At 44.5% G+C, this 27,115-nt stretch overlaps 1 protein-coding gene across 1 annotated transcript; it reads left to right on the plus strand.

Annotated features, from left to right (window-relative positions):
• Nucleotide 1: 1 nt before the first annotated feature.
• LOC148778210 (SLAM family member 9-like) lies at nt 2-26,782 on the plus strand. The gene is made up of 4 exons (XM_088835908.1): nt 2-220; nt 9,526-9,909; nt 24,651-24,947; nt 26,616-26,782. The coding sequence occupies exons 1-4, from the start codon at nt 148-150 to the stop codon at nt 26,780-26,782; spliced, it is 921 nt and encodes a 306-aa protein (XP_088692034.1). The 5' UTR covers nt 2-147.
• The last annotated feature ends 333 nt before the right edge of the window (nt 26,783-27,115 follow it).

Here is a 27,115-nt window from a genome sequence, read left to right on the forward strand (position 1 = left end):
CCTGTGAGCTGATATCCAGAGCTAACTTTTTAGCCCCACCCTTGGGGTGGGGAAGAGCCCAAGGACTCTTTGGAGTGAAGCCTTTCCCGCTCTCTTGCTGCTCCCCCTGTTTCCTCTGCAGCTGCATAGGCTGGCAGGCAGCCTGAGATGGAGACCTTCTCAGAAGACCCCCACCTCTGCTGGGCCACCTGGCTCCTGGGACTCACCAGCCTCCTCCTCAGTGAGTAGCCTGGGCTCTTTGTGGTGGGGGGAAATATTCAGGGACCCCTTCTCTCTCTGATGTTAGGTTGTATTGAGGCTGGGATCCCTGATGGGAGGCAGTCTTGGTTAGAGTAAGGGAACCATTACTAGGGAGGTGAGGTCGCTACTGTTTCAATAACAGGGAAGCCAACAGAGTCTGGAGCTACTTGGGGAGAGGAATAGAGAGAGATACAGAAGCAGCTTCTGGGGACCAAAGGAGTGCTCCCCAAAGGAACAAGGTCCCCCTGACCTGACAGAGGGATGTAACTCTCCGATGGAGAAAGGGCAGACCTAGAACCCTGGGCCTAAAATGAAGGAAGCAACTGGAGTCTAGTTTTCTTGGGCTGATGCAGGATGTTGAATACAGTAAAATTCTAATTTTGTAAAAGGAGGAGCAGCCTCCAAAATTCAAGGGTGTCTGTATAGCCACATGCTGTAAAAGAATGAAGAAATCATGGAAGGAACAGTAAACTGCTAAGTGGGTTCCAGGAAGGGGTGAACTTGGAGAATAAAGAAAGGAGGGTGAAGCAGAGAGGATTGGGAATGAAGCAAAAAGGGAACTTAAAGAATGACTGTCATGAGAAAGCTGTATATCTCATTTATTTATTTATTTTAGCTTTCTATTTATTTTTTACATTGAAGGATAATGGGTTTACAGTATTTTGTTGTTTCCTGTCAAACTTCAAGATGTATCAGCCATAGATATACATATATATCCTCCCTCTTGAAACTCCCTCCCATCTCCCTCCCCATCCCACTCTTCTCGGTTGAAACGGAGCCCCTGTTTGAGTTTCCCAAGACATACAGCTAATTCCAGTTGTATATCTATATTACATGTGGTAATGTATGGCAAGCCACTCCAGTACTATTGCCTAGAAAATCCCATGGATGGAGGAGCCTGGTAGGCTGCAGTCCGTGGGGTCGCTAAGGGTCGGACACGACTGAGCGACTTCACTTTCACTTTTCACTTTCCACTTTGACACATTGGAGAAGGAAATGGCAACCCACTCCAGTGTTCTTGCCTGGAGAATCCCAGGGACGGGGGAGCCTGGTTGGGCTTCCGTCTATGGGGTCACACAGAGTCAGACACGACTGAAGTGAGTTAGCAGCAGCAATGTAAGTTTCCATGTAGCTCTCTCCATACACCTCACCCTCCCTTCCCTTCTTCCCACGCCTGTAAGTCTGTTCTCTGTGTCTGTTTCTCCACTGCTGCCCTGCAAATAAACTCTTTGGTACCATCTTTCTAGATTCCATATATATGCGCTAGTATATGATACTTATCTTTCTCTTTCTGACCCACTTCACTCTGTATAATAGGCTCTGTGTTCATCCACCTCATTAGAACTGACTCAAATGCATTCCTTTTTATGGCAAAGTAATATTCTATTGTGTATCTGTACCAAAACTTCTTTATCCATTCATCTGTTGATGGACATTTAGGTTGTTTCCATGTTCTAGCTGTTGTAAATAGTTCTGAAATGAACAAGGGGATATGTGTGTCATTTTCAATTTTGGTTTCCTCATGGTATATGCCTAAGAGTGGGATTGCTGCGTCATATAGTGGTTTTATTCCTAGTTTTTAAAGGAATCTCCATACTGTCTTCCTTAGTGGCTGTATCAAATTACATTTCCACCAACAGTGCAACTGTTTCCTTTTCTCTACACCCTCTCAGCACTTATTGTTTGTAGACTTTTTGATGATGGCATTCTGTCCAGTGTGAGGTGACTGTAGTTGTACGAGTGTACTGTCTCATTGTAGTTTTGATTTGTATTTCTCTAATAATGAGCGATGTTGAGCATCTTTTTAGGTGTTTGTCAGCCATTTGTATGTCTTCTTTGGAGAAAAGTCTATTTAGGTCTTTTCCCCTTTTTTTTGACTGGGTTGTTTGCTTTTCTGGCATTGAGTTGTATGAGCTGCTTATATATTTTGGAAATTATCCTTTGTCTGTTGTTTCATTTGCTATTATTTTCTCCCATTCTGAGTGCTGTCTTTTCATCTTGCTTATTGTTTCCTTTTATGTGCAAATTTTTAAAGTTTAATCAGGTCCCACTTGTTTACTTTTGTTTTCACTTCCATTACTCCAGGAGATGTGTCATAGAGGATCTTGCTTTGATTTATGTCACTGAGTGTTCTATGTTTTCCTTTAAGAGTTTTATAGTTTCTGATCCTAAATTTAGGTATGTAATCCATTTTGATTTTATCTTTGTGTATGGTGTTAGTACTGTCTAGTTTTCTCAGCACCACATATTAAAGAGGCTGTCTTTGCCGTATTACATATTCTTGCTTCCTTTGTCAAAAATAAGGTACCCATAGGTGCCTGGGTTTATTTCTGGGCTTTTTATCTTCTTCCATTGGTCTATATTTCTGTTTTTGTGCCAATACGATACTGTCTTCATGACTGTAGCTTTGTAGTATAATCTGAAGTCCAGAAGATTGATTTCTCCAGCTCCGTTCTTCTTTCTCAAGATTTCTTTGGCTATTTGGGGTCTTTTGGGCTTCCACATGAATTGAAAAATTTTTTGCTTTAGTTCTGTGAAAAATGCCATTGGTGATTTGACAGACAGACATTGAATCTGCATATTACATTTGGTAGTATAGTCATTTTCACAATATTGATTCTTCCTATCCAGGAACATGGAACATCTCTCCATCTGTTTATGTCATTTTTGATTTCTTTCATCAGTGTCTTATAATTTTCTGTATACAATTTTTTTGTCTCCTTCAGTTCACTTCAGTTCAGTTGCTCAGTCGTGTCCGACTCTTTGCGACCCCACGAATCATAGCATGCCAGGCCTCCCTGTCCATCACCAATTCCCGGAGTTCACTCAAACTCATGTCCATAGAGTTGGTGATGCCATCCAGCCATCTCATTCTCTGTCGTCCCCTTCTCCTCCCGCCCCCAATCCTTTCCAGGATCAGAGTCTTTTCCAGTGAGTCAACTTGTCGCATGAGGTAGCCAAAGTGTTGGAGTTTCAACTTCAGCATCAGTCCTTCCAATGAACACCCAGGATTGATCTTTAGAATGGACTGGTTGGATCTCCTAGCAGTCCAAGGGACTCTCAAGAGTCTTCTCCAGCATCACAGTTCAAAAGCATCAATTCTTTGGCAATCAGTTTTCTTCACAGTCCAACTCTCACATCCATACATGACCACGGGAAAAACCATAGCCTTGTTTAGATGGAACTTGGTTGGGAAAGTAATGTCTCTGCTTTTTAATATACTATCTAGTTTGGTCATAACTTTCCTTCCAAGGAGTAAGCGTCTTTTAATTTCATGGCTGCAATCAGCATCCGCAGTGATTTTGGAGCCCCCCAAAACAAAGTCTGACACTGTTTCCACTATTTCCCCATCTATTTCCCATGAAGTGATGCGACCAGATGCCATGATCTTCGTTTTCTGAATGTTGAGCTTCAAGCCAAACTTTTCACTGTCCTCTTTCACTTTCATCAAGAGGCTTTTTAGTTCCTCTCCACTTTCTGCCATAAGGGTGGTGTCATCTGCATATCTGAGGTTCTTGATATTTCTCCCGGCAGTCTTGATTCCAGCTTGTGCTTCTTCCAGCCCAGCGTTCCTCATGATGTACTCTGCATAGAAGTTAAGTAAGCAGGGTGACAAAATACAACCTTGACCTACTCCTTTTCTTATTTGGAGCAAGTCTGTTGTTCCATGTCCAGTTCAAACTGTTGCTTCCTGACCTGCATACAGGTTTCTCAAGAGGCAGGTCAGGCGGTCTGGTATTCCCATCTCTTTCAGAATGTTCCACAGTTTATTGTGATCCACACAGTCAAAGGCTTTGGCATAGTCACTGAAGCAGAAACAGATGTTTTTCTGGAACTCTCTTGCTTTCTCCATGATCCAGCGGAGGTTGGCAACTTGATCTCTGGTGCCTCTGCCTTTTCTAAAACCTGCTTGAACATCTGGAAGGTCATGGTTCACATATTGCTGAAGCCTGGCTTGGAGAATTTTGAGCATGACTTTACTAGCATGTGAGATGAGTGCAATTGTGCGGTAGTTTGAGCATTCTTTGGCATTTCCTTTCTTGGGATAAGTTTATTCTTAGATATTTTATTCTCTTTGTTGCAATGGTGAATGGAATTGATTCCTTAATTTCTCATTCTGATTTTTCATTGTTAGTATGCTGCTGCTGCTGCTGCTAAGTCACTTCAGTCGTGTCTGACTCTGTGTGACCCCATAGATGGAAGCCCACCAGGCTCCCCTGTCCCTGGTATTCTCCAGGCAAGAACACTGGAGTGGGTGGCCATTTCCTTCTCCAATGTGTGAAAGTGAAGAGTGAAAGTGAAGTCGCTCTGTCGTGTCCAACTCTTAGCGACCCCATGGACTGCAGCCTACCAGGCTCCTCCATCCATGGGATTTTTCAGGCAAGAGTACTGGAGTGGTTTGCCATTGCCTTCTCCGATTGTTAGTATAGAGGCATGCAGATGATTTCTGTGTATTGATTTTGTATCCTGTGACTTTGGTAAATTCACTGATTATTTCTAGAAATTTTTTGATACTATCTTTAGGGTTTTCTATGTACAGTATCATGTCGTTTGCAAACAGTGAGAACTTTACTTCATCTTTTCCAATCTTGATTCCTTTTATTTCTTTTTCTTCTCTGTTTGCTTTAGCTAGGACTTTCAAAACTATGTTGAATAATAGGGGGGAAAGTGGACACCCTTGTCTTGTTCCCAATTTTAGGGGGGAATGCTTTCAGTTGTTCAACATTGAGAGTAATTTTTGCTGTGGGCTTATCATATATGGCCTTCCTATGTTGAGGTAGGTTCCTTCTATGCCCATTTTTTGAAGAGTTTTAATCATAAATGGGTGTTGAATTTTGTCAAAGGGTTTTTCTGCATCTGCTGAGATTATCATATGGTTTTTATCTTTCAATTTGTTAATATGATGTATCACATTGATTGATTTGTGTTTATTGAGGAATTCTTGCATCCCTGGAATAATAAACCCAACTTGATCATGGTGTATGAACTTTTTAATGTATTTTTGAATGCTGTTTGCTAAAATTTTGTTGAGTATCTTTGCATCTGTGTTCATCAGTGATATTGGCCTGTAGTTTCCTTTTTCTGTGATGCCTTTGTCTGGTTTGCTATCAGGGTGATGGTGGCCTCATAGAATGAGTTTGAAAGTGTTCCTTCCTCTGCAAGTTTTTGAAAGAGTTTTAGAAGGATAGGAATTAGCTCTTCTCTAAATGTTTGATAGAATTCTGTGAAGCCATCTGTTACTGGGCTTTCATATTTTGGGAGAATTTTGATCACAGCTTCTATTTCGGTGCTTGTAATTGTGTTGCTCATAATTTCTATTTCTTCCTGGTTTAGTCTTGAAGGTTGAGTTTTTCTGAGAATCTGTCCATTTCTTCCAGGTTATCCATTTTATTGCCATATAGTTGTTCATAAGAGTTTCTTATTATAATCCTATGTATTTCTGCATTGTCTGTTTTAACCTCTCCTTTTTTATCTCTAATTTTGTTGATTTGATTCTTCTCTCTTTTTTCTTGATGATCCTGGCTAAAGGTTTGTCAATTTTGCTTATATTCTCAAAGAAGCAGCTTTTAGTTTTATTAATCTTTACTGTTTTTTCTTTCATTTCTTTTTCATTTATTTCCACTTTGATCTTTATGATTTCTTTCCTTCTGCTAATTTTGGGATTTTTTGGTTCTTTTCCCAGTTGTTTTAGGTGTAAAGTTAGGTAGTCTATTCAAGGTTTTTCTTGTTTCTTGAGATAGGATTGTGTTGCTATGAACTTTCCTCTTAGAACAGCTTTTACTGCATCCCATAGGTCTTGAGTTGTCGTGTTTTCATTGTCATTTGTTTCTAGGAAGTTTTTAAAAAGTAATTTTATTTATTTTTTATTTATTTTAATTGGAGGCTAATTACTTTACATTATTGTATTGTTTTTCCATGCATTGACATGAATTTGCCCCGGGTGTACATGTGTTCCCCATCTTGAACCCCCCTCCTACCTCCCTCCCCATCCCATCCCTCTGGTTCATCCCAGTACACCAGCCCCGAGCATCCGGTATCATGTTTCTAGGAATTTTTTGGTTTGACAAATGGCAGTTACAAAATCAAGAAAGTATTCATTTAAATAATGGAATACATGCATATACATATACACCCCTAAGCAAAATCAAAACAAACAAAAATAAAGTACAATAGATTGACTTGGTGAACAAAGGAAACCAAAAATGATATCTACCAGTTAAGAACACAACTAACTGAAGCAGACAGTGGAAAAAAAAGCCAAAGCAAGGTGCCCCTGGATTTCACTTGTAAAACCCCCTTGGCTCCACCCCCGATGCATGACTCAGCACTATTGCCTTGCTTCCATGGCTGCTTGACTTTCCTCTACAGGCATGTCCCACCACAACCTGCTGCCTCATGTCCCCTAGGTCTGCCTCTCTGCAGTCGATAGCAGCCCTCACCCTGGGATTGTCCCACAATTCCTGCACTCCAGCTCCCAGACACTGTGCCTTCTAGGGGACCTGTGTCCCTGTCTGGGGTATGACTGTGGCAAGGACTGTCTGATCCTCCTTCCATTTAGGCTGCCACAGATCAGTTGTTTCACTCTCAGCCTTAAATGTTTCTCCTCTAACCCAGACAATTGCCCTGATGTGGGGTCAGACCCCTGCTTCATTTCCCCCAACCGCTGAGGGCAGGTCCATTCCTACTAACTGTTTTTCCCCCTAGTTCCTTTTTCCTACCGAGTTTTTCATGCTTCTATATATTCTTTTCCAGCGACCAGGTACTCTTGTCTGTTCTCAGGTGGTGTTCTGCAAGCACTTCTGTGTCTGAAGGTGCATTCCTGATGTATCCGTGGAGGGAGATGTGCTCTGCATCTGCCTACTCCTCAACCATCTTGTTCTCTGTATATCTCATTTATGACTTCATCACAGATTATGTGTTTATAATGAAATTAAATAAAAACTGATGAGAAATAATAAGACCCAGTGAAGTATCAATTCTGAAGAAAGTTTGGAAAACTTTGTTTTAATTTTTGGATTTAGTATCCCAGTCATTAAGTGAACTTGTCAGAGTTATATAAAATTCAGTGGATTAGAGAGCATTTGTAAACATTCATTCTAAGTTGCTTCAGTTGTATCTGACTCTTTGTGACCCTATAGACTACAGCCCTCCAGGCTTCTCTGTCCGTGAGATTCTCTAGGCAAGAATACTAGAGTGGACTGCCATGCCCTCCTCCAGGGGATCTTCCTGACCTGGGATCACCAGACCTAGTCTTGCACTAGGGTCTCATAGGGGAGTGAGGTGTGGAAAGAAGGGACAAAAGAAGAGCTCTGAGGAGCCAGACAGGATATATGGATGAGTGAATACCTTTTACTCTCGTGGACCACTTTCCCTAATGATACATGTTGTGAAGCCTTTTGACCAGGGACTAAAAAGTCATTAAGCTCAAAAGTCATTAAATGACTAAAATGTCATTAAGGGTCTGTAAGAGGGTCTGTGAGTTCTGTAAGAGGAGCTGAAAGGACTGTGGTGAAAGCCTGATCTTGAGGAAAGGCCTTATTAAATGATTAAGTGAATACAAAAATATCTGAAACACCCGTGCATATGAATGCTGGAACGAGCTATTCTCTGCTTCCAGTGAGACTAGGAATGGGTATTAGTACAGCAGGAGGGAGGTAGGTTTGAGATGAGAATGTACTGATTTGGAGAGAAGACTATGTCCCCGGCAGTCAGAGCCCCAACCAGACAAATCTTGACATGCCGGAAGAAGGAGATTGTTTTTCTTTTCAGGATAAAGTTATTCTGTGGCACTTTCCCTGGCCCTGTACTGTCCTACCCTGATTCCCTAAAAGGCAGAGGGTATCAGGCCCCTGGAACTTAAGCCGCAAGGGGGAAAATAAGCTCTGGAGTAATTGGCCCTGAGGGGAATATGTCAACTGGTCACAGTTCTGCAGTAAAGTGTCTGAAGAAGGCCCACTGTGATCTCTCAGGGACTCTTTGGGAAGTGCTGACTTGGTGGCAGGGACAGCAAAGTTCACTAAATGCTCACTTGCTCCCTCTCATTCTAGTCACTGGCAGTTAGCCAGGGCCTTGTGACCAGTGCTGGCAAAAAAAGCAAAAACAGAAATCACACCATTTCTGGACAGAAGCAGGGAAACCCTTGGGTGATTCTCCTGTCTCCCCTCCCTGCTGTGGGCTGGGAGCCTGTGAGGATGCTGTGAGCTCCATGGGTGCAGCTAAAAGGAGGTGGCACCTCCTCCATGTGTGATAGAACTTCTCTCTCACTGTCTTTTGGGACCTGGGGTGGGTGATATAAACACCTCTTGTTCTAAGACCCTGAGGTATTATAACTGTTTTTCACACAGCACAGTCTATCTGTCCTGACTACTGTACTGCCTATAAAGAACAGGAAAGAGAGCAGGCTTCATATTTGTATTAGGTGTCTATTGCTGTATAACCTGTCACCCCAAAACTTAGTGCCTTAATCACCACCCAATATGGGTTCACAGTTTCCATGGGTCAGGGCTTAGGGGTAGTTCAGCTGGGTCCTCTTTGGCTCAAAGTGTCCCCAACTAAAATCAAAGTCTTGACTAGGGCTACATCAGCCCTAGGGTCATCTGAGAAGGGTCTGGTTCTAAGCTCACTTGTGCGATTGATGATGGGAGGCAGTTTCTGTGCCTGTTGGGTTGAGGACCTCAGTTCCTCCCTGGCTGTTAGTCAGAGGCTCCCTCAGTTCCTTGCCATGTGGGCCCCTCCTTAGGGCAGCTGACAACATGGCAGGTGTATTCCTCAGAGTGAGAAAGAGAGTGAAGGAGAGAAAGTGTGTGTGTAAGGAAGAGGGACCCTACTGTCTTGTATAACCTAGTATCATGGAGTGACATCCATCTGTGTCTGTATTCTATTCCTTAGAAGCCAGTCACTAGGTGCAGCCCATATTTCAGGGGAAGAGGTGTCAAAAGGGTATGAACAGGAAGAAGGGGGGTCTTTGAGAGACACTTTGGGAGCTCCTGCTACAATTTCACACTTATATGTACCTGAAAATGTGATTCAGACCATGATCTCACATAATTCACACACATCATTATCAGCCAAGCAAGGAAAATCTGGGTTAGCAAGTTTAAGTAGCTTGTTCAAGGTTAGGCACCATTATAACCAGGATTAGATTCCAGAATTATTTCAAATTCATTGTACATGCATTCCAAGAATCAGGAAAGTATATTGGATGGATTTCATGAAAAAGATAAGTCCTGATGATTTCTCTTTTCTTCTTAACTGAAAATCTACTCACATTTTCTATCTCCAAAGTCCTAGGCATCTGCAGCACAGTGGCCCAGAATTCTGGATCACGTGGTTCTGAAGCTCAGGATCCTGGATTTGTTCCCATGCATGAGATACGAGGAGGTTCTGTGTTGTTTCATGTAATCAAGAAGCAAGAAGCTGACCCAGAGGAGGTCTCATGGGGCTTTGGTCCTCAGTCAAACTACAGCATCCTGCTGAGAATCCGCCATGGGGCAAACACCCCAGTCTGGGTCAGCCTCCAGGACAAGTATCAGCAGAGGGTCCAAGTGCCCAGTTTAATGTCCTTGAAGATTGAGAACCTGACCCTAGAGGACAGTGGGCAGTACCAGGCTCGAGCCAGCTTCACTGGAGGAGTAGAACTTACCCAGGTTTTCCACCTCACTGTCAATGGTAAGTGACACCTCCTCACCCCACACTAAGGCTTCCTTCCTGCATTTGTGCTAACAGTTTCACACAGGCCCTATTTTTCAGGATCCCTTCAAGACACCAGTCTTCATATCCTATTTTTTCATTCAGGATTAGAATAAGTAGGTTTACCACAAATGGACAGAACTGAGATTCAAACCAGGGATAAAATCATTTCAGCATTTTGGAAAAGGAGAAAGATAATTTGGTGTAAGTGTATTTATCATCAGTTCAGTTCAGTTCAGTTCAGTCACCCAGTAATGTCTGACTCTTTGCAAGCCTATGGACTGCAGCATGCCAGGCTTCATTGTCCATCAGCAACTCCCAGAGCGTGCTCAGACTCATGTCCAATGAGTGGATGATGCCATCCAGCCATCTCATCCTCTGTCTTCCCCTTCTCCTCTTGCCTTCAGTCTTTCCTAGCATCAGAGACTTTTCTGATACTGGGAAGAGTCAGTTCTTCACATCAGGTGGCCAAAGTATTGGAGCTTCCACTTCAGCATCAGTCCTTGCAATGAATATTCAAGACTGATTTCCTTTAGAATTGACTGGTTGGATCTCCTTGTAGTTCAAGGGACTCTCAAGAGTCTTCTCCAACACCACACTTCAAAAACATAAATTCTTTGGTTCTTAGCTTTCTTTATGGTTTAACTCTCACATCCACACATGACTACTGGAAAAACCATAACTTTGACTAGATGGACCTTTGTTGGCAAAGTAATGTCTCTGCTTTTTAATATGCTGTCTATGTTGGTCATAGCTTTTCTTTCAAGGAGTAAGTCTTTTAATTTAATGGCTGTGATCACCATCTACAGTGATTTCGGAGCCTTAGAAAATTAAGTCTGTTACTGTTTCCATTGTTTCCCCATATATTTGCCATGAAGTGATGGTACTGGATGCCATGATCTTAGTTTTTTGTTGTCGAGGTTTAAGCCAGCTTTTTCACTCTCCTCTTTCACTTTCATCAAGAGGCTCTTTAGTTCCTCGTTTCTCTCTTTCATAAGTGTGGTGTTATCTGCACATCTGAGGTTATTGATATTTCTCCTGGCAATCTTGTTTCCAGCTTGTGCTTCATCCAGCCCAGTATTTCATGTGATGTACTATGCGTAGAATTTAAGTAAGCACGGTGACAACATATAGCCTTGACATACTCCTTTCCCTATTTGGAACCAGTGTGTTGTTCCATGTCCGTTCTAACTGTTGCTTCTTGACCTGCATACAGATTTCTCAGGAGGCAGGTAAGATGGTCTGGTATTCCCATCTCTGTAAGAATTTACCACAGTTTGTTGTGATCCACACAGTCAAAGGCTTTAGCATAGTCAGTGAAGCAGATGTAGTTGTTTTTCTGGAACTCTCTTGCTTTTTCTATAATCAACAGATGTTGGTAATTTGATCTCTGGTCCCTTTTCCTTTTCTAAATCCAGCTTGAACACCTGGAAGTTCTCAGTTCAGGTACTGTTGAAGGCTATTTTGGAGAATTTTGAGTATTACTTTGCTAACGTGTGAGGTGAGTGCAATTGTGTGGTAGTTTGAACATTTTTTTCATTGCCTTCCTTTGGGATTGGAATGAAAACTGATCTTTTCCAATCTTGTGGCTTAAGAGGAAAATTTAAAACTTACACTCAGTTAGGAATAACTTCATGCTCATTCTGCTTCTGTTATATATTCTTGCTGGGCCAAGATGGTACACGATGACCTAGCAATCAACTATTACCATAAGATATTCTGATAGGTATGGCATGTTCTGTTCCTGCTTCTATGAGTTTCTGTTTGGAAATTCCTGCATGTAACCCATAGCACGGAGAAGGCAATGGCAAGCCACTCCGGTACTCTTGCTTAGAAAATCCCATGGATGGAGCAGCCTAGTAGGCTGCAGTCCGTGGGGTCGCTAAGGGTCGGACACGACTGAGCGACTTCACTTTCACTTTTCTCTTTCACGCATTGGAGAAGGAAATGGCAACGCACTCCAGTGTTCTTGCCTGGAGAGTCCCAGGGACAGGGGAGTCTGGTGGGCTTCAGTCTATGGGGTCACACAGAGTCGGACACGACTGAAGTGACTTAGCAGCAGCAGCAGCAGCAACCCATAGCAACTCCTGTGCTCTGTAATCGCCCATAACCCATACCAATCAGGTAACCAATCAACCAGTGCCAACTGTAATTATGTGTACTGACCCTATAAGAGTAAAGCTCACCCTGAGCTCGGGCCCCCAGAACCTAAGAGGGTTAGCTCATCTGGGACCACTGGCTTAATAAACCTGAGTTCTCCAACCCTCCAAGTGTGGTGCTTAGTTTCTCAATGGTCTGACTTCTGCAACATTTCTGGTAGCCCCAGGGAGATTCCAACCACACTGGCCCCTTGAGAAACTGCACCGGTGGCTAGGCCAGTCCAAGTGGAGGAACTCCAAGACAAATGGGGAGGATTGTCACTTGATGGTTTTCTGGGTTCTCTTTTGGACTGGCATTCTGACTCTCCATATGACTGAGCCCTGACTGGACTCATTGGAGGGATGGACCAACTCACCAGGCAAGACTTCTCAATAAGGTAAGGCCCCAGAGCCTGTCCCCAGTCATGTCCTACCTCAATGGATAGAAGAGGAGATTGATCATCTCCTTGAGCAACAGTTAGGGAAACCTGGGAACTATGGAGAAGGGAGGTGTTGTGATGACCTCTGGTCTGAATGTGTGTGTGAGTGAACGCCCTGGCTTGTCCTCGTTCCAGGGTGATTGTGTGGCTACATGGCCCTCATGGCTTTGGATTCTGAGTGGGCCCTAACCTGCGGTTCCTTGGTGACCTTATATGGCTCAGGGCAGTGTCTGTCTCTGGGGGACCCAGTCCCTCCCTGTGAGTCAGATCCTGGTCAGGGGCTTATACTGACCTGCCAAAGCTAAGAGGTACCTAAGTTCCCCATGGGGACATGGCCTGGTGGGCACCTGAATGGCCTTCTTTTGGAGGGGGTACCCACACTTGTTTGTCTTCATGCCATCAACACAGTGCAGGATACACAGGGAGGGGACAACTGGTTACTGATTTGATTTAGAAGTTGTGTATGTCCAAATGGCTCTTTTGCCCTAGGATCCTCTGCCAAAATTATTTTCTTAAAAATTTGAATGCTCATTTTCCCCTTCCATCAGCTGACTCTTTGAGCCAACTTATTGAGAAATTGAGTTTTCCTCAAAAAACTTGCCTCTTTTGCCAGGCAGTTCTGTACCTCCCTTTTTCTTGGTCCCTTGAGCCATCTTGTGTGGAGGGGCACACTCTGACATGCTCCTGCATACTTTTGGATTCTCATTACAAGGCTTCCTTTCTCTTTCACCTTTGATTCCTTGACTCCCCAAGGGTTTCAGGCCCTTCACCTAGTCAAGGAGTATGCATACTGCTCTCTCCACTTGCTCAGTGTCTTCGAGAGGCTCAATCACCCCAGACCCCCTCCGGAGCCCCACCTGAAATTATTCCTCCATGAATCCCATTACAAGGGATTACCTCCTTTCAGTCCTGTCTCCCTGAGGCATTTAGCGATCAGGGCCATCTTCAAGGAGACCCGTAATTTCACTGTGTGGGAATACTGGGCTTTCCAGGAGTGGTGATGTCAGTGTTACCTAGGCTATAAGGCCCTAGGACAAGGCCCTTCCCGTGTGCACCCCTCTCCTTCATGGTCAGAGAAGTAGATTACATTTGTCAACATGGGGGAAGCTACTCTAAGCCAACTGTTTTAGATTGTTCAGTTCAGTTCAGTTCAGTTCAGTTGCTCAGTTGTGTCCGACTCTCTGCGACCCCATGAATCACAGCACGCCAGGCCTCCCTGTCTATCACCAACTCCCAGAGTACACTCAAACTCATGTCCACAGTCGGTGATGCCATCCAGCCATCTCATTCTCGGTCGTCCCCTTCTCCTCCCTCCCCCAACCTTTCCTAGCATCAGAGTCTTTTCCAGTGAGTCAACTCGTCACATGAGGTGGCCAAAGTATTGCAGTTTCAGCTTCAGCATCAGTCCCTCCAATGAACACCCAGGATCGATATCCCTTAGAATGGACTGGTTGAATCTCCTTGTGGTACAAGGGACTCTCAAGAGTCTTCTCCAACACCACAGTTCAAAAGCATCGATTCTTCGGTGATCAGCCTTCTTCACAGTCCAACTCTCACATCCATACATGACCACGGGAAAAACCATAGCCTTGACTAGACGGACCTTTGTTGGCAAAGTAATGTCTCTGCTTTTTAATATATTATCAAAGTTGGTCATAACTTAGATTGTAAGATGAAAAATTTTAAGAAAAATTTATCTGGAGACTATGGGGTTAGATGACCTCAGGAAAGCTCTGCACCTTGTGTGAAACAGAATGGCCCACCTTCAGGGTTGGTTGGCCTGCAGAAGGTACTCTAGATCTTCCTATGGTTAGAGCTGTATACTGAGCAGTGACAGGGACCCCCGGGCACCCAGACCAGTTTCCATACATAGACTCCTGGTTGCAAATCACCAAGCAGCTAACTCCTTAGGTCCAGTTCTGTGCAAACCAGCAGGGACAGTGTAGGATCTTTGTGGCCCAGCTGGCTCCAAGAAAAGGCAAAGAAGGGCCAAAAAAGATTATCCACAAAGGGGACCCTGAAGAAGAGTCCCCTGTGCCTCTGCCCTATATTACAACTGCTCTGCCAGTTCTTATTCAGCCTCCTCACCCTTTACCAGACAGCCCTCCACCATCTGTGTCTCCATCACCTCCAAATCCAGAGCACCCTCCAAGCCCACAGCAGCTTTGCTCATACAACCAGCCAGCTTAACAGACCACAGCCCTGCTTATGCCTTTATGAGAGACCTGAGGCCCTCCCCAGATTAATGAGGATGACTCTATCCAGCTAGGATACACAATCCTTTATTACCAACCCTTTACCACTACCAACCTCCTCAACTGGAAACACCCCTCTCCATCTTACTCAGAGAAACCGCAGGCAATGATTGATCTTTTTGAGTCTATTTTTCACACCCACCAACCTACCTGGGACAACTGTCACCATCATCTCCTGACTCTCTTCAACACTGAGAAATTCTGCTGAATCCTTTCAGAGGCTCAGAGATGGATCCAAGGGCAGCCTCCAGCTGGTACAGTAGATCCTGCAGCCTGTGCCCTGGGGGCTACACCGGACGTTTGGCCCAACTGAGACTTTAATGGCCTGGATGGGAAGGACTTCCTCGACAAGTACTGGCAAGCCCTGCTATAGGAAGTGAGGATAGGAGCCAGAAAACCAAACAATATATCTAAGACAACAGAGGTGCACCAGAAGCCAGGTGAATCACCCATGGAGTTCTATGAGAGACTGTGTGAAGCATTCTGGGTGTATACCCCTTTTGACCCTGAAGCATGAGAAAACCAACACACGGTCAACGTGGTGTTTGTGGCTCAGTCTTACACTGACACCTGACATAAGCTCCAGAAACTTAAGGGCTTCACTGGGATGAATGCCACTCATCTGCTGGAGGTGGCAAACAAGGTCTTTGTGAGCCACTACTGAGAAGCCCAACAGATGGCTGACAAGCAAATGAAGTAGAAGGTGTCGCTGCTGGCTGCTGCACTGGGGAACCCAGATCCAGTGAAACAGACTGTTCCCCCATGGAAAGGGGAAGTCAAGGAGAGACCACTACTAAATGTTGACCAGTGCCCCTATTGCAAAGAGACCAGACACTGCAAGAATGAATACTCCCATCACAGAAGGTTGTGTGAATGATCAAAGAAGTTCAATCAACTCAGCAAAGGAAGGTACCAGTGTGAGTCACTCATCCAAGACCTTACCAGCCTGGCAGGAGCAGAATCAGACTAGGAAGGACTGGGCACCCTGACCCTGGTCCCCTGGGAGCCTATGGTGGCAATAAAAGTAGGGGGGCAATCAATGACTTTTATGGTGGACACCAGAGCTGAACACTCTGTGATAATAACACCTGTGACTCCCCTCACAGGTCAAACAGCAACTATCATCAGGGCCACAGGGGACAGGACTGCCCACTCATTCTTCAAGGCCAGCTCATGCCAGCAAGGGCCCCTAGTGACTCATATATTCCTGTACTTACTGGATGACCCAGTGCCCCATTGGCACTGGAATGGTGCCCCATTCCCCTACTGGACAGAGACTTACTGACAAAGCTTGGAGTGCAGATTACCTTTGCCCCCAGGAAGCATGTGAGCCTCATCCTGTGGAGCCAATCAGCTCTGATGATGGCTGTGACCGTGCCCCGGGAAGATGAAGTGTGCCTCTATTCTTCAGAGAGAGAACAGACAAATCCAACCAACCTGTTAAAAGAGTTCCTTGCTGTCTGGGCAGAAAAGGGCCCCCCAGTTTTGACCAAAAACCATGCACCCATCAAGGTAGACATGAAGTCAAGGGCAACTCCTGTCAGAGAGGCAATATCCGGTACCACAGGAGGCATGCCTGGGAATTTGAGACCACATACAATGCCTGCATGGCACCAAAATTTTGATTGTCAGTTTCCCTTCAACACTCCGCTCCTACCAGTTAAGAAACCTGGAGGGAACGACTGTCTCCATATCCAGGATCTCCACACCATCAACAACACAATGATCATTATCCATCCAGTGGTCCCAAACCGTTACACACTCCTGAGACTCTTACCCAGCTATGCAAGCTGGTTCACCTGTCTTGATCTTAAGAACACCTTCTTCTGTCTCTGCTGTCACGGGCCAGCCAGCCCTTTTTTGCCTTTGAGTGGGAAGACCCACACACCAGGAAACAGACACAGCTGACTTGGACCCGACTGCTGCAAGGCTTCAAGAACTCACCGACCCTGTTTGGTGAAGTCTTGGCTGTGGATCTTGCTGCCTTCCCCAGAGAAACTTTGAACTGCACCCTACTCCAGTACATAGATGACCTGTTGCTAGCCAGTCAAACCAGAAGGGACTGCTGGAAAGTCGCCAAAGCACTGCTGGCTCTACTCTCCAAAACGGGGTACAAGATGTCATGGAAAAAGGTTCCTATCTGCAGACAGGAGGTCAGTACCTTGGATTTGTCATCTCTAGAGGCCACCGGGCACTTGGGCATGAGAGGAAACAAAATATCTGCTCAATACCTCAGCCAAAGCACAGAGAAATGTTTGTGAGTTCCTTAGGGCTGCTGGATTTTGCTGGATCTGGATCCTGGGTTTTTCTGAAATTGCCAAACCATTGTACAAAACCACAGCAAGGTCTGGTAAGGACCCCCTAGAGTGGGGGCCTAAACAAGAAAAAGTCTTCAGGGAGATAAAGAGACTTTTGACCAGCACTCCAGCATGAGAGCTGCTAGATGTGACATGGGACTTTAACCTCTTTGTGCATAGAAAAATCACACTGCACTGGGGGTCTTCACACAGTTGGGCCATGGCAGTGCCTGGTCGCATACCTGTCTAAACGACTGGATCTTGTGACCACGGGGTGGCCTCCATGTCTTCAGGCATTAGCTGCCACTGTGGTCCTGGTCAGAGAAGCAGGTAAGCTTACACTAGTACAAAATATAAATGCAAAATTTCCCCATGATGTTACTTGTGCCAAGGGCACAAGTGGCTCACCAACACCAGGTTGACTCATTATCAGGGACTACTCTGTGAAAACCCACGGGTCCACCTCGAGGCTGTGCAGATGCTGAATCCCACTATCTTCTTACCTAAGCAGGCAGGAACCCCTGATCATAACTGCGAAGAGGTCATAGATGAAATTTACTTCAGGAGGCCAAATCTGGTGGATGTTCCCCTTCAAAACCCAGAACTGAAACTGTTCACTGATGGAAGCAGTTTCATCAGGGCAGACAATACACGGCAAGCTATGCAATAGCAACAGACAAGATAGTAAAGTCTTAGGCCTTGCCACAATGGTGGGCAGCTCAACGGGCTGAGCTGTGGGCACTTATCCAGGCACTAAGGCACACTGAAGGACAGTGAGTCAATATCTACAGTAACTCAAGCTATGACTTTGTTGCTTTACATGTTCATGGAGTCATTTATAAGGAAAGGGGACTACTGACAGCAGGGGGAAAGGAGATCAAAAACAAAGAAGAAATCCTTCAGCTGTTAGAGGCAGTTTGAAAGCCTTCCCAAGTGGCAGTCATCCATTGCAAAGGCCATCAAAGAGGAACTGATCCAGTTAGCAGAGGGAATCGGTTGGCCGACCAGACAGCCAAGAAGGCAGCAAACCAACCAAGACCCTCGGTAGGCCCTGAGCCAATTTCTAAGGTACTCTTGGCACCAGAATTGCCTCCATCCCTGAGATATACCAAGGAAGAAGATCAATGGGCTTTAGATGAGGGAGGAACAAAAGAAAAATAGGGCTGGTGGAGACTTCCAGACCAAAGGGTCTTTGTCCAGCTGGTGAAACAGCACCATGAGACAACTCACTTAAAGAAAACTGCGCTGGAAAGTTTACTGAGCTGCTACTATTTCATTCCTAAGCTCCCGACCCTGTGTCCCCAGGTCAGTGCTAGGCATGTGACTTGTGCACAAAACAATGCCAGCCAAGGACCAAGATCCAGCCCAGGGGTTCAGATAGTTGGGACACTTCCCTTTGAAGATTTAGATATTGAATTCACTGAAGTCAAGCCCTACAAGTGTTCTGAATATTTACTTGTGGTAGTCTGCACCTACTCGGTATGTGCTGAGGCCTATCCCAGGCACACTAAACAGGCATGCGAGGTGGCCAAGACCCTACTAAGAGAGATAATCCTGAGATATGGACAACCTCTCTTCATAGGATATGACAATGGGCCAGCCTTTGTGTCTGAGATAATCCAGACTTTGTCCAAGACACTGAGAGTCAAATGGAAGTTCCACACCACTTACAGGCCACAAAGCTCAGGGAAAGTTGAACACATGATTCAGACCCTCAAGACTACGTTAGTTAAGCTCTGTCAGGAGACCCAGTTACCTTGAGTCGACATGCTACACCAGCCTTGCTCTGAGCCCAGTGCACCCTGAGGTCCTCAGGCTATTCTCCCTTTGAGATCTTATATGGGAGACCACCCCCAGTGATAGGGAAGCTTCAGGGAGACTCCCAACAACTAGCTGACCTGAAGATGTCCTGACACCTCCAGGCCCTGGGAAGAGTCTTCCACCATATCACTCGAGAAACCTTAGAAAGGACTCCTGTTCCTTTGGGCAATTGGGTTCATTCCTATAAGCCAGGAGATGAGGTAAGTGTTAAAGATTGGAAATAGGAACCACTTCAGCCAGTCTGGACTGGCCCTCAAACAGTCGTCCTGGCGATTCCTACTGGTGTTAAGTTACAAGTGTCACTCCTTGAATTCACCATACCTGGGTGTAGATAGCAGCACCTCTAGAAGGGTGAGAGAACTGGACTGCCGAGGCTCATCTGAACCAGCAAGTTTGGGTCTTCCTTCATAGATACCCAAATCCTGCCCAAGATCTTCAACCCTGCTCCAGTAACTCCAGGGTTGGCTGGTCCACAATTGGTGGAAACTTGAGGAATTTGACGAGGGACATCTGAGAGTCAGGGTTACGATGACACCTTGCCAAGAAGGGACTGGTTGCACCACTGGCCTTGATGCTTTCTGTGGGTCAAACATGAGGGGTTGCTTTGGCTACAGTCTACCCCAAAAGTAATGGGATTATTAAGTGGAATCAAATGTTTTGTATAATAGCAGTTTATATCCTGCTGAACTATAGTGTGTTAGAAAGTAAAGCAGACCCCACATGTACTCCATGCATTCACATGATTAGATCAGTTCAGAGGGTCACTTGGACCTTGCTTCATCATACTCACTTCCCCTGCCAAGGAAAGGCCCAAGAAACCTGTGTTCATAACAAGGCATTCTTGTTATTCTATTTGTCAACAGGAAGGCCAATATATTTGTTTTGATCACCAGATTGTCCCCTAATGAAGATTGGTTAGAGGTTCAGCATCAAGAAGGAGGGCTTCTGATTAACCAGACGTTAATTACAAATTTAAAACTTCTGGTGTCGGTACACTTTGATGTGTGTGCTGCTATTAACAGAAAACCCTGGAATACTATAAAATATGGGGCTTATCATGGGAACAAGAGTATGCGTTCAATGACAAATATATATGTGAATTAGCACCCACCCACTCCTCTTGCTATGGTGATTGCTGGGCTTACTGCCCTCACTGGAGCTGTGTCACATGGACAACCTGGAAAAAATAAAAGAAAATAACTGTCCTTCAAAAGGGAACTGTTGGCCCCAATTGTGAACTAAGGATGTATAATCCTGTCAGTTTCACTATCTTCAATCCTGGGGACTCAAAAAAAAAAGAAAAGAAAAAAGGTCTCAAAATCAGTATTTATATCAATGGGAGAGGTGCTGACCCAGGAACTATGTTGGATCTCTAGAGTATTTCTGTTCCATTCCTGGCATCTGCACACAAGCTCTTCCATTATTTTTATGAAGAGATAGAAAGTAGTCCCCCTCCTATTTCAGTCAAAACTAAAAACCTGTTTTTAGCTCTAGCAGAGACCATAGACCAGATTGTAATGGTTATTTCTTGCTATGTGTGTGGGGTAACTAAGATGGGAGAATAATGGCCCTGGGAAGCTAAAGAATCAGACCCCCAGAGACCCTTCAATAACTCAGGGGAATTCAAGAAAACCAGGGTCAGAATTTGGCATTTAAAAACTTCCATAATTGGCAAGAACTGTCTGGCACTGAGGGGTCCAATATTTAACATTCTGGTAGGAAGCCTCACTTGTCTTGGCCAAAGATATTATAATGCAACTACTCACACCTCTGATTGGTGGGAAAACACAAACTATATAGAGCCTAATCCTCACCCTCTAGAAAGCTTCCCCAATTTAAAGACCAGATGGGATGACTTGTCCACTGAAGGCCATTGGCCTTCTCCAGAAGGATTATTATATTGGAGTTGTGGGGCTAATGTATATTCAATTTTTCCAGCCAACTTGGCAGGGGGCATGCTTATTGGGGACTATCCATCTCTCTTTTTTCCTACTTCCCCTAGCCCAAGGTGAATCATTGGGAGTCCCAGTTTATAAAGACAGAGGCCTCATCAAAAAGTACAGATCTCTACAGATTGGAAATTGGAAAGATGATGAATGGCCTCCTGAACGCATAATCCTATACTATGGGCCAGCCAATTGGGCAGAAGATGGGCCCTGGGGCTACCAAACCCCAATTTACATTCTTAACAGAATTATCTGGCTCAAGGTGGTGGTTGAGATCTTTACTAATGAAATGGTCAAGTTTCTTAACTTATTGACAGAACAACAAACCAAGATGCATAATGTTATTTATCCGAATCACCTGGCTGTAGATTACTTACTGGCTACAGGGGGTGGGGGGGCATCTATGGGAAGTTCAATCTTAGCAACTGATGTCTACAGATAGATGATAAAGGCAAGGTCATAGAAGAAATAACCAGGGAAATGACTAAAATAGCTTATGTCCCAGTCCAGACTTGGAAGGAATGGAAACCTGGAGAGCTACTTGAGGGATGGTTTTCTTATCTAGGAGGATTCAAAACTCTAGTATGAATAGTCCTACTTTTCCTTGGGACCTGCCTCCTCTTATTGTGCCTTTTGCCATTAATCACGAGGTCAGTTTCCAGTCTAGCAGAAGCCGCCGCAGACGGAGGGCACCACACACCTCCTAGCCCTGAGAGATTATCAGCCCCTGGGCCAAGAAGATCAAGAAGTTGATGCCTTATAAGATTTAAGGGGCTTCAAGAGGGGAGACTGAAGAGGAAAATTTAAAACTTACACTCAGAAATAACTTCAAGCTTCTGTAAAATATGCTTGCTGTGCCAAGATAGGAACAAGATGACCTAGCGATCGACTATTACTATAAGATGTTCTGATAAGTATGGAATGTTCCATTCCTGATTCTATGAGTTTCTGTTTGGCAATTCCCTGCACATATCCCATAGCAACTCCCATGCTCTGTAATGGCTCGTATCCCATAGCAACCAGGTAGCCAATCAACCGGCGCCAAGTGTAATTGTGTGTACTGAACCTATAAGAGTAAAGCTCACCCTAAGTTCGGGCTCCCAGAACTTCAGAGTGTTAGCTCATCTGGGACCACTGGCTTAATAAACCTGAGTTCTCCAACCCTCCAAGTGTGGTGCTTGGTTTCAACAGTCAGCTTTTTGCAACATGGCCACTGCTGAGTTTTCCAAATGTGCTGGCATATTAAGTGCAGCACTTTAACAGTATCATCTTTTAGGATTTGAAATAGCTCAGCTGGAATTCCATCACCTCCACTATCTTTGTTTATAGTCATGTTTCCTAAGTCCCACTCGACTTCATATTCCAGGATGTCTGGTTCTAGGTGAGTGATCACACCATCATGGTTATCTGGGTCATTACGATCTTTTTGAATAATTCTTCTGTGTATTCTTGCCACCTCACTTAATATCTTCTCCTTCTATTAGGTCCATACAGTTTCTGTCCTTTATTGTGCCCATCTTTACATGATAAGTTCCCTTGATATCTCTAATTTTCTTGAAGAGAACTCTAGTTTTCCCCATTCTATTGTTTTCCTCTATATCTTTGCATTGGTCACTGAGGAAAGCTTTCTTATCTCTCCTTTCTATTCTTTGGAACTCTTCATTCAGATGGATATATCTTTCTTTTCCTCCTTTGCCTTTCACTTCTTTTCTTTTCTCAGCTATTTGTAAGGCCTCCTCAGATGACCACCTTGCCTTTTTGCATTTCTTCTTCTTAGGGATGATTATGAGCACCACCTCCTGTACAATGTTATGAACCACCATCCATAGTTCTTCATTAGTATTTGTCATAATAATTATCGTTCTTTATAAGACTCAATTTATTTGATTTATGTATTAATTTTCTATTGCTTCTATCACAAATTAGTATAAAGTTAGTGGCTTAAAACACAAAAGTATTATTTTATCTTTCTGGAGATCAGAAGTCAAATAGGGGTCTCACTGGGCTAAATCAAGTAGATTTAAAAAAAATAGTCGCAACCTAGAAATTGAGAATTATGTTTTATTCAGTGGACATTTTTAGGACTTCAAGCCTGACAGACAGCATCTCAAGTAACCCTGAAAGAACTGCTCTGAGGAGTCAGGGGGAGGAGTCAGGTCATATAGAAGTTTGCAACAAGTGGCAGGTAGTCTGAATATCAAAATACAATTGTTAATTAAAGAAAAACAGATATCTCAAGGAATTTAGCACTTTTCTATGTGTGGGAAGGTGTAAAAGTCTGGGCTTACTGAAATCACTCCTTTCATATTCATCTCAGCTCTCTGGGGCTTTTTCACACCCCTCCTGCCCCCACCACCCCAACTCCTCAGTAATCACCATGGGAAGTGACTGAAAGCTGCAAGATAACAGGCACTGTTCTTCCCGGGCCCCTTCTGAGCTCAGAGATTCATATTTGGGGGCTGGGATCACTGATGGCTGTGACATCCTTGTTTGTTGCTATGGCAGGAGATGTTCCGTTTCTCAGTGCTGCTGGGGCTGTGTGCCTTCCTGGAGGTTCCAGAGGAACGAACATTTGCTTTCTCCTTGTACCTGTTAGTGGCTGCCTGCATTCTTTGGCTCATGGTCACACTTGTCCATCTTCAGAGCCAGTAATGGAGGGACAATTCCTTCTCACATTGACCTCTCTGACCTCCTCTTCTTCCTTCTTCTTGTAAGGACCCTTGTAATTACCTTGGTTTGAACCAGATATTCTGGAATAATCTCCCTATTTGAAGGTCAATAAATAAATATCCTTAATTCATCTGTTACTTTCATTTCCCTTTGCCAAATAACCTAACGCATTCAGAGGTTCTGGAGATTGGGGCACTATTCATCTACCACAGTTTGGAAATCCATATGCAGGTAGTCCTCCCTGTCCTTTCTCTTCTTACCAGCCAGGGGTATCAATTCAGTTCAGTCCCCCAGTCGTGTCTGACTCTTTCCCACTCCCTGGACTGCAGCATGCCAGGCTTCCCTGTCTGTCACCAACTCCCGGAGCTTGCTCAAACTCTGGTATGAAAAGGCCAGAGATATAATTGCTCACAAAGACCTCTCACATCTAGCTCTCAAATCCTCAGTAGATATAGGAGAAAATTTACACAGAGATACATCTTAAGAGCCTCAACTCTTTTTTTCCCTAAAGTTTCTGTTGCATAGGGAAATATATGCTATGAAAGTGACTTTGATAGCTTTAGTTTCCCATGTGATATCTATGACAAACTTTTCACTGACTTCTCTGCCTGTGTGGGCCTCAAGTTTAGTGGCATGTTCTAACCACACTTGGTTTATAGTTGCTGGTCACTACCACTGCATCTCTCAGAAGTGTCTCTACTTTTGGCATCCCAGCACAGACCATATGTCAATGCTCCATAAAGGCTGTGCAGTCCCAGGCATCATCTAAACAGGAGAAGCAGGGCAATGGTTCTGGACCAGGTCAAGTCCTTCCTTCCCTGACTTCTTCCCCTGGAAAGAAGGAAACATCCCAATTTCTTATATACAATGAATCCTGGAAGGTGAGGTCCAGCATATAGTTTTTCTTTTTAATGGAAGAATTTTAAGGCTTGGTAATCTAGTAAGATCACATAGGGCTTACCTCAATTGTTTCCTTTCTTATTATCATTGCTGCATATTTGGGTTTTGGGAAAATAGTGTTTCTTCTGAAAAATGCATTCACCATCCTGAGAGGGAGGTTACCAGAGCTTCAGTGAGATAACGGATAAGAAAATGTGAAATGCCATGTTCTCCACTCATGTGATGCTCCGTTCTTTTGTCTCACCTGCCCCAGAGCCCGTGATCCTTCCTGAGATCCTGGTCAAGTCATCATCCATCACACCAGGCTGGTGCAATGTCACTCTGGAGTGCAAGGCCCCAGGAAACAGAGAAGACCTGAATGTGACCTGGGAGAGCGAGGGTCTTCCCAGGGAGCTGGAGTGGAGTGGGACACCAGAACTAGCCCCCAACTCCTGGAAACTGACTATGAACTTGTCCCTGATTCAGCCCAGTTCCAGCCTCACCTGTGTGGTCAGGAACCATGTGGACAAGAAAACTGCCTCTGTAGACTTTGTGCAAGTCTGTTCCCATGGTGAGTGCAACCGGCCAGAGAGGAGGGACACTCCCGGAGTTCAAGCATCCTGGGGTGAGAGCTCTGGGCTTTTTTCCCCGCTCTATTGTTAGCACCACCTTCCACCAGGGTCACCCGATACAGGAGCCTGGGAAGCACAACCAATTTGCTTCTGCTTTTAAATTTCTCTCACATCCATGCTCTCCTCTCCACCTCTTGCCATTGTTGGTCCAGGCAGTAGCTTTTCAGTATCTCTTCCCACAGGCATTCATCATTCATTGTGTGTTTAGTGTGGTCTTTAGAAAAAGTGAGTTGGATTGTATCAACTGTGTCATCTGAGGGACTTGACCTCCAGTGTCTCCCTGTATGATTCAGGGCTCAAATGCTTCTCTGCCCATGTCTCTCTTCTCATGTGTTTCACACTGGGTTGTTTAACTAGAGACTCTGACTGAGTCTTGTTATTACAAGCTTCCAACCCTCTGGAAATGCTGTTTCCTCTACTATCAGTCCGCCAGAGGGAGGATAAAGGGAGGAGGAAGGTGGGAGGGGGGTTCAGGAGGGGGAACTTATGTAAACCCGGGGCGAATTCATGTCAATATATGGCAAAACCAACCAATATAATATTGTAAAATCATTTGCCTCCAATAAAAAATAAATTAATTACTTAAAAAAAAATAAAATAAAATAAAAGGGGGAAAAAAAAAGAGCCCTTCACTTTCTTACTTACTCCTGTCGAAGGATGTCTCTCAGTCAAGGCCAGCTTCATGGGGGAGTGATCAATATGGTTACACAGGGTCCTGTGCTTGGTTATGGTTCTGCTCTTAATAAAGTTTGCAGAAAAGGAACCTCCATCTCATTTGGTACAGGGTCTTGCAGGTGCTGTAACCTTCCAGCACAGACATTATCTTTTTTAAGGAGAGGTCCAAGGCCACCCCACACTGAGTTAACAATACTGTTTATGGACTTGTCTCCTGTGTAACTTAGAACACCTTGAGGGTAGAGGCCATGTCTTGTTTTCTTTGAATTCATGTCCCAAGCAAAGATTCTGGCAATGTTCGCTCACATTCACTGTTTCATTGAATCATGAATGAATATGTGTAGTTTGCCCTTCTAACCCATCCTCCACAAGGGAGACCTGATCTGCTGGAGATATCTGATATGTCAGCATCACTTAAACCCCTATTACCCTCCCCTCAGCCTCATCATGGACTCTCAGATAAAATAAACATTCAGCAAGACCCTTGGGAAAGAGATTCTTTCTTCCTCTTATCCTCTTTATCTGGCTCCCTCTCCAGCTTGCAGCGTGTGGTGATGGCAGCCCCCAGGGCTGATGATCTGACAGTAACATTCCCTAAACATGGTACTCCTCCTTTCTGAAATTCTGTGCCCACCTTGAATATCTGGGGAACTCCTACTCCTCCCTCAAGACTCAGTTTATGCATCACCTCCTCTGGAAGGCCCTCCCTGAAGTCATGTGTACAAGGTGGTATTTTCTCTGAAGGCATGTGTACAAGGTGGTATTTTCTCAGTTCAGTTATGAATGAACCCTCTGCACTCTTACCTCTTCAACTTCTGAACCAGGACTTTAGACTTCTCCATGTGTTTTCTCTCTATCTCCCTATGGCAATGGGTATTTAAAATTCTGTCTTCCCTTAACGATTCTCTATTCTCTCTGTGTGAGGGTAACAGGTTCTCACAGACAGACGATTGCTGGCCCCCTTGGAGGCATCCTATGGACCATCATGGTTGTGCTATTCTTCCTGGGAACTTCACTGTGCTTTTGGAAAATATATAAGAGGGAAAGGAACATGGATACTGGAAGAGGCAAGTTGCACTTCTTTTTCCTCCTCAGATAACTCCTCTCTTCCACCGAAATCCTTTCTTCTTCACTTTGCTGCTCAGAGATTTCCCCCTGCAAAAGGGCTGGTGGATGTGATAATGGCTTTGGGGTCACAACCATGGAACTGGGTACAGGTTTTTGAGACTGAGATTCAAGCTCCACTCTATGTATGTGTGTGACTCAGGAGAAGCATTGCAGCAGGACCATAGGAACCATGATGATGGCAACGGGACAGATCAGAGTTAAGAAGAGTATCAAGAAGCCATGTACCAGGTGAGAGGCGGGAGCTGTGATCATCATGGGCTGTACCAGGTTCCTCTGCACTTACACTTGTGCTTATCAAACCTAG

The sequence above is a fragment of the Moschus berezovskii genome, chromosome 4 (assembly GCF_049115385.1).
Source record: "Moschus berezovskii isolate FMDL1 chromosome 4, NW_MosBer_1.0, whole genome shotgun sequence".
Lineage (NCBI taxonomy): Eukaryota > Metazoa > Chordata > Mammalia > Artiodactyla > Moschidae > Moschus > Moschus berezovskii.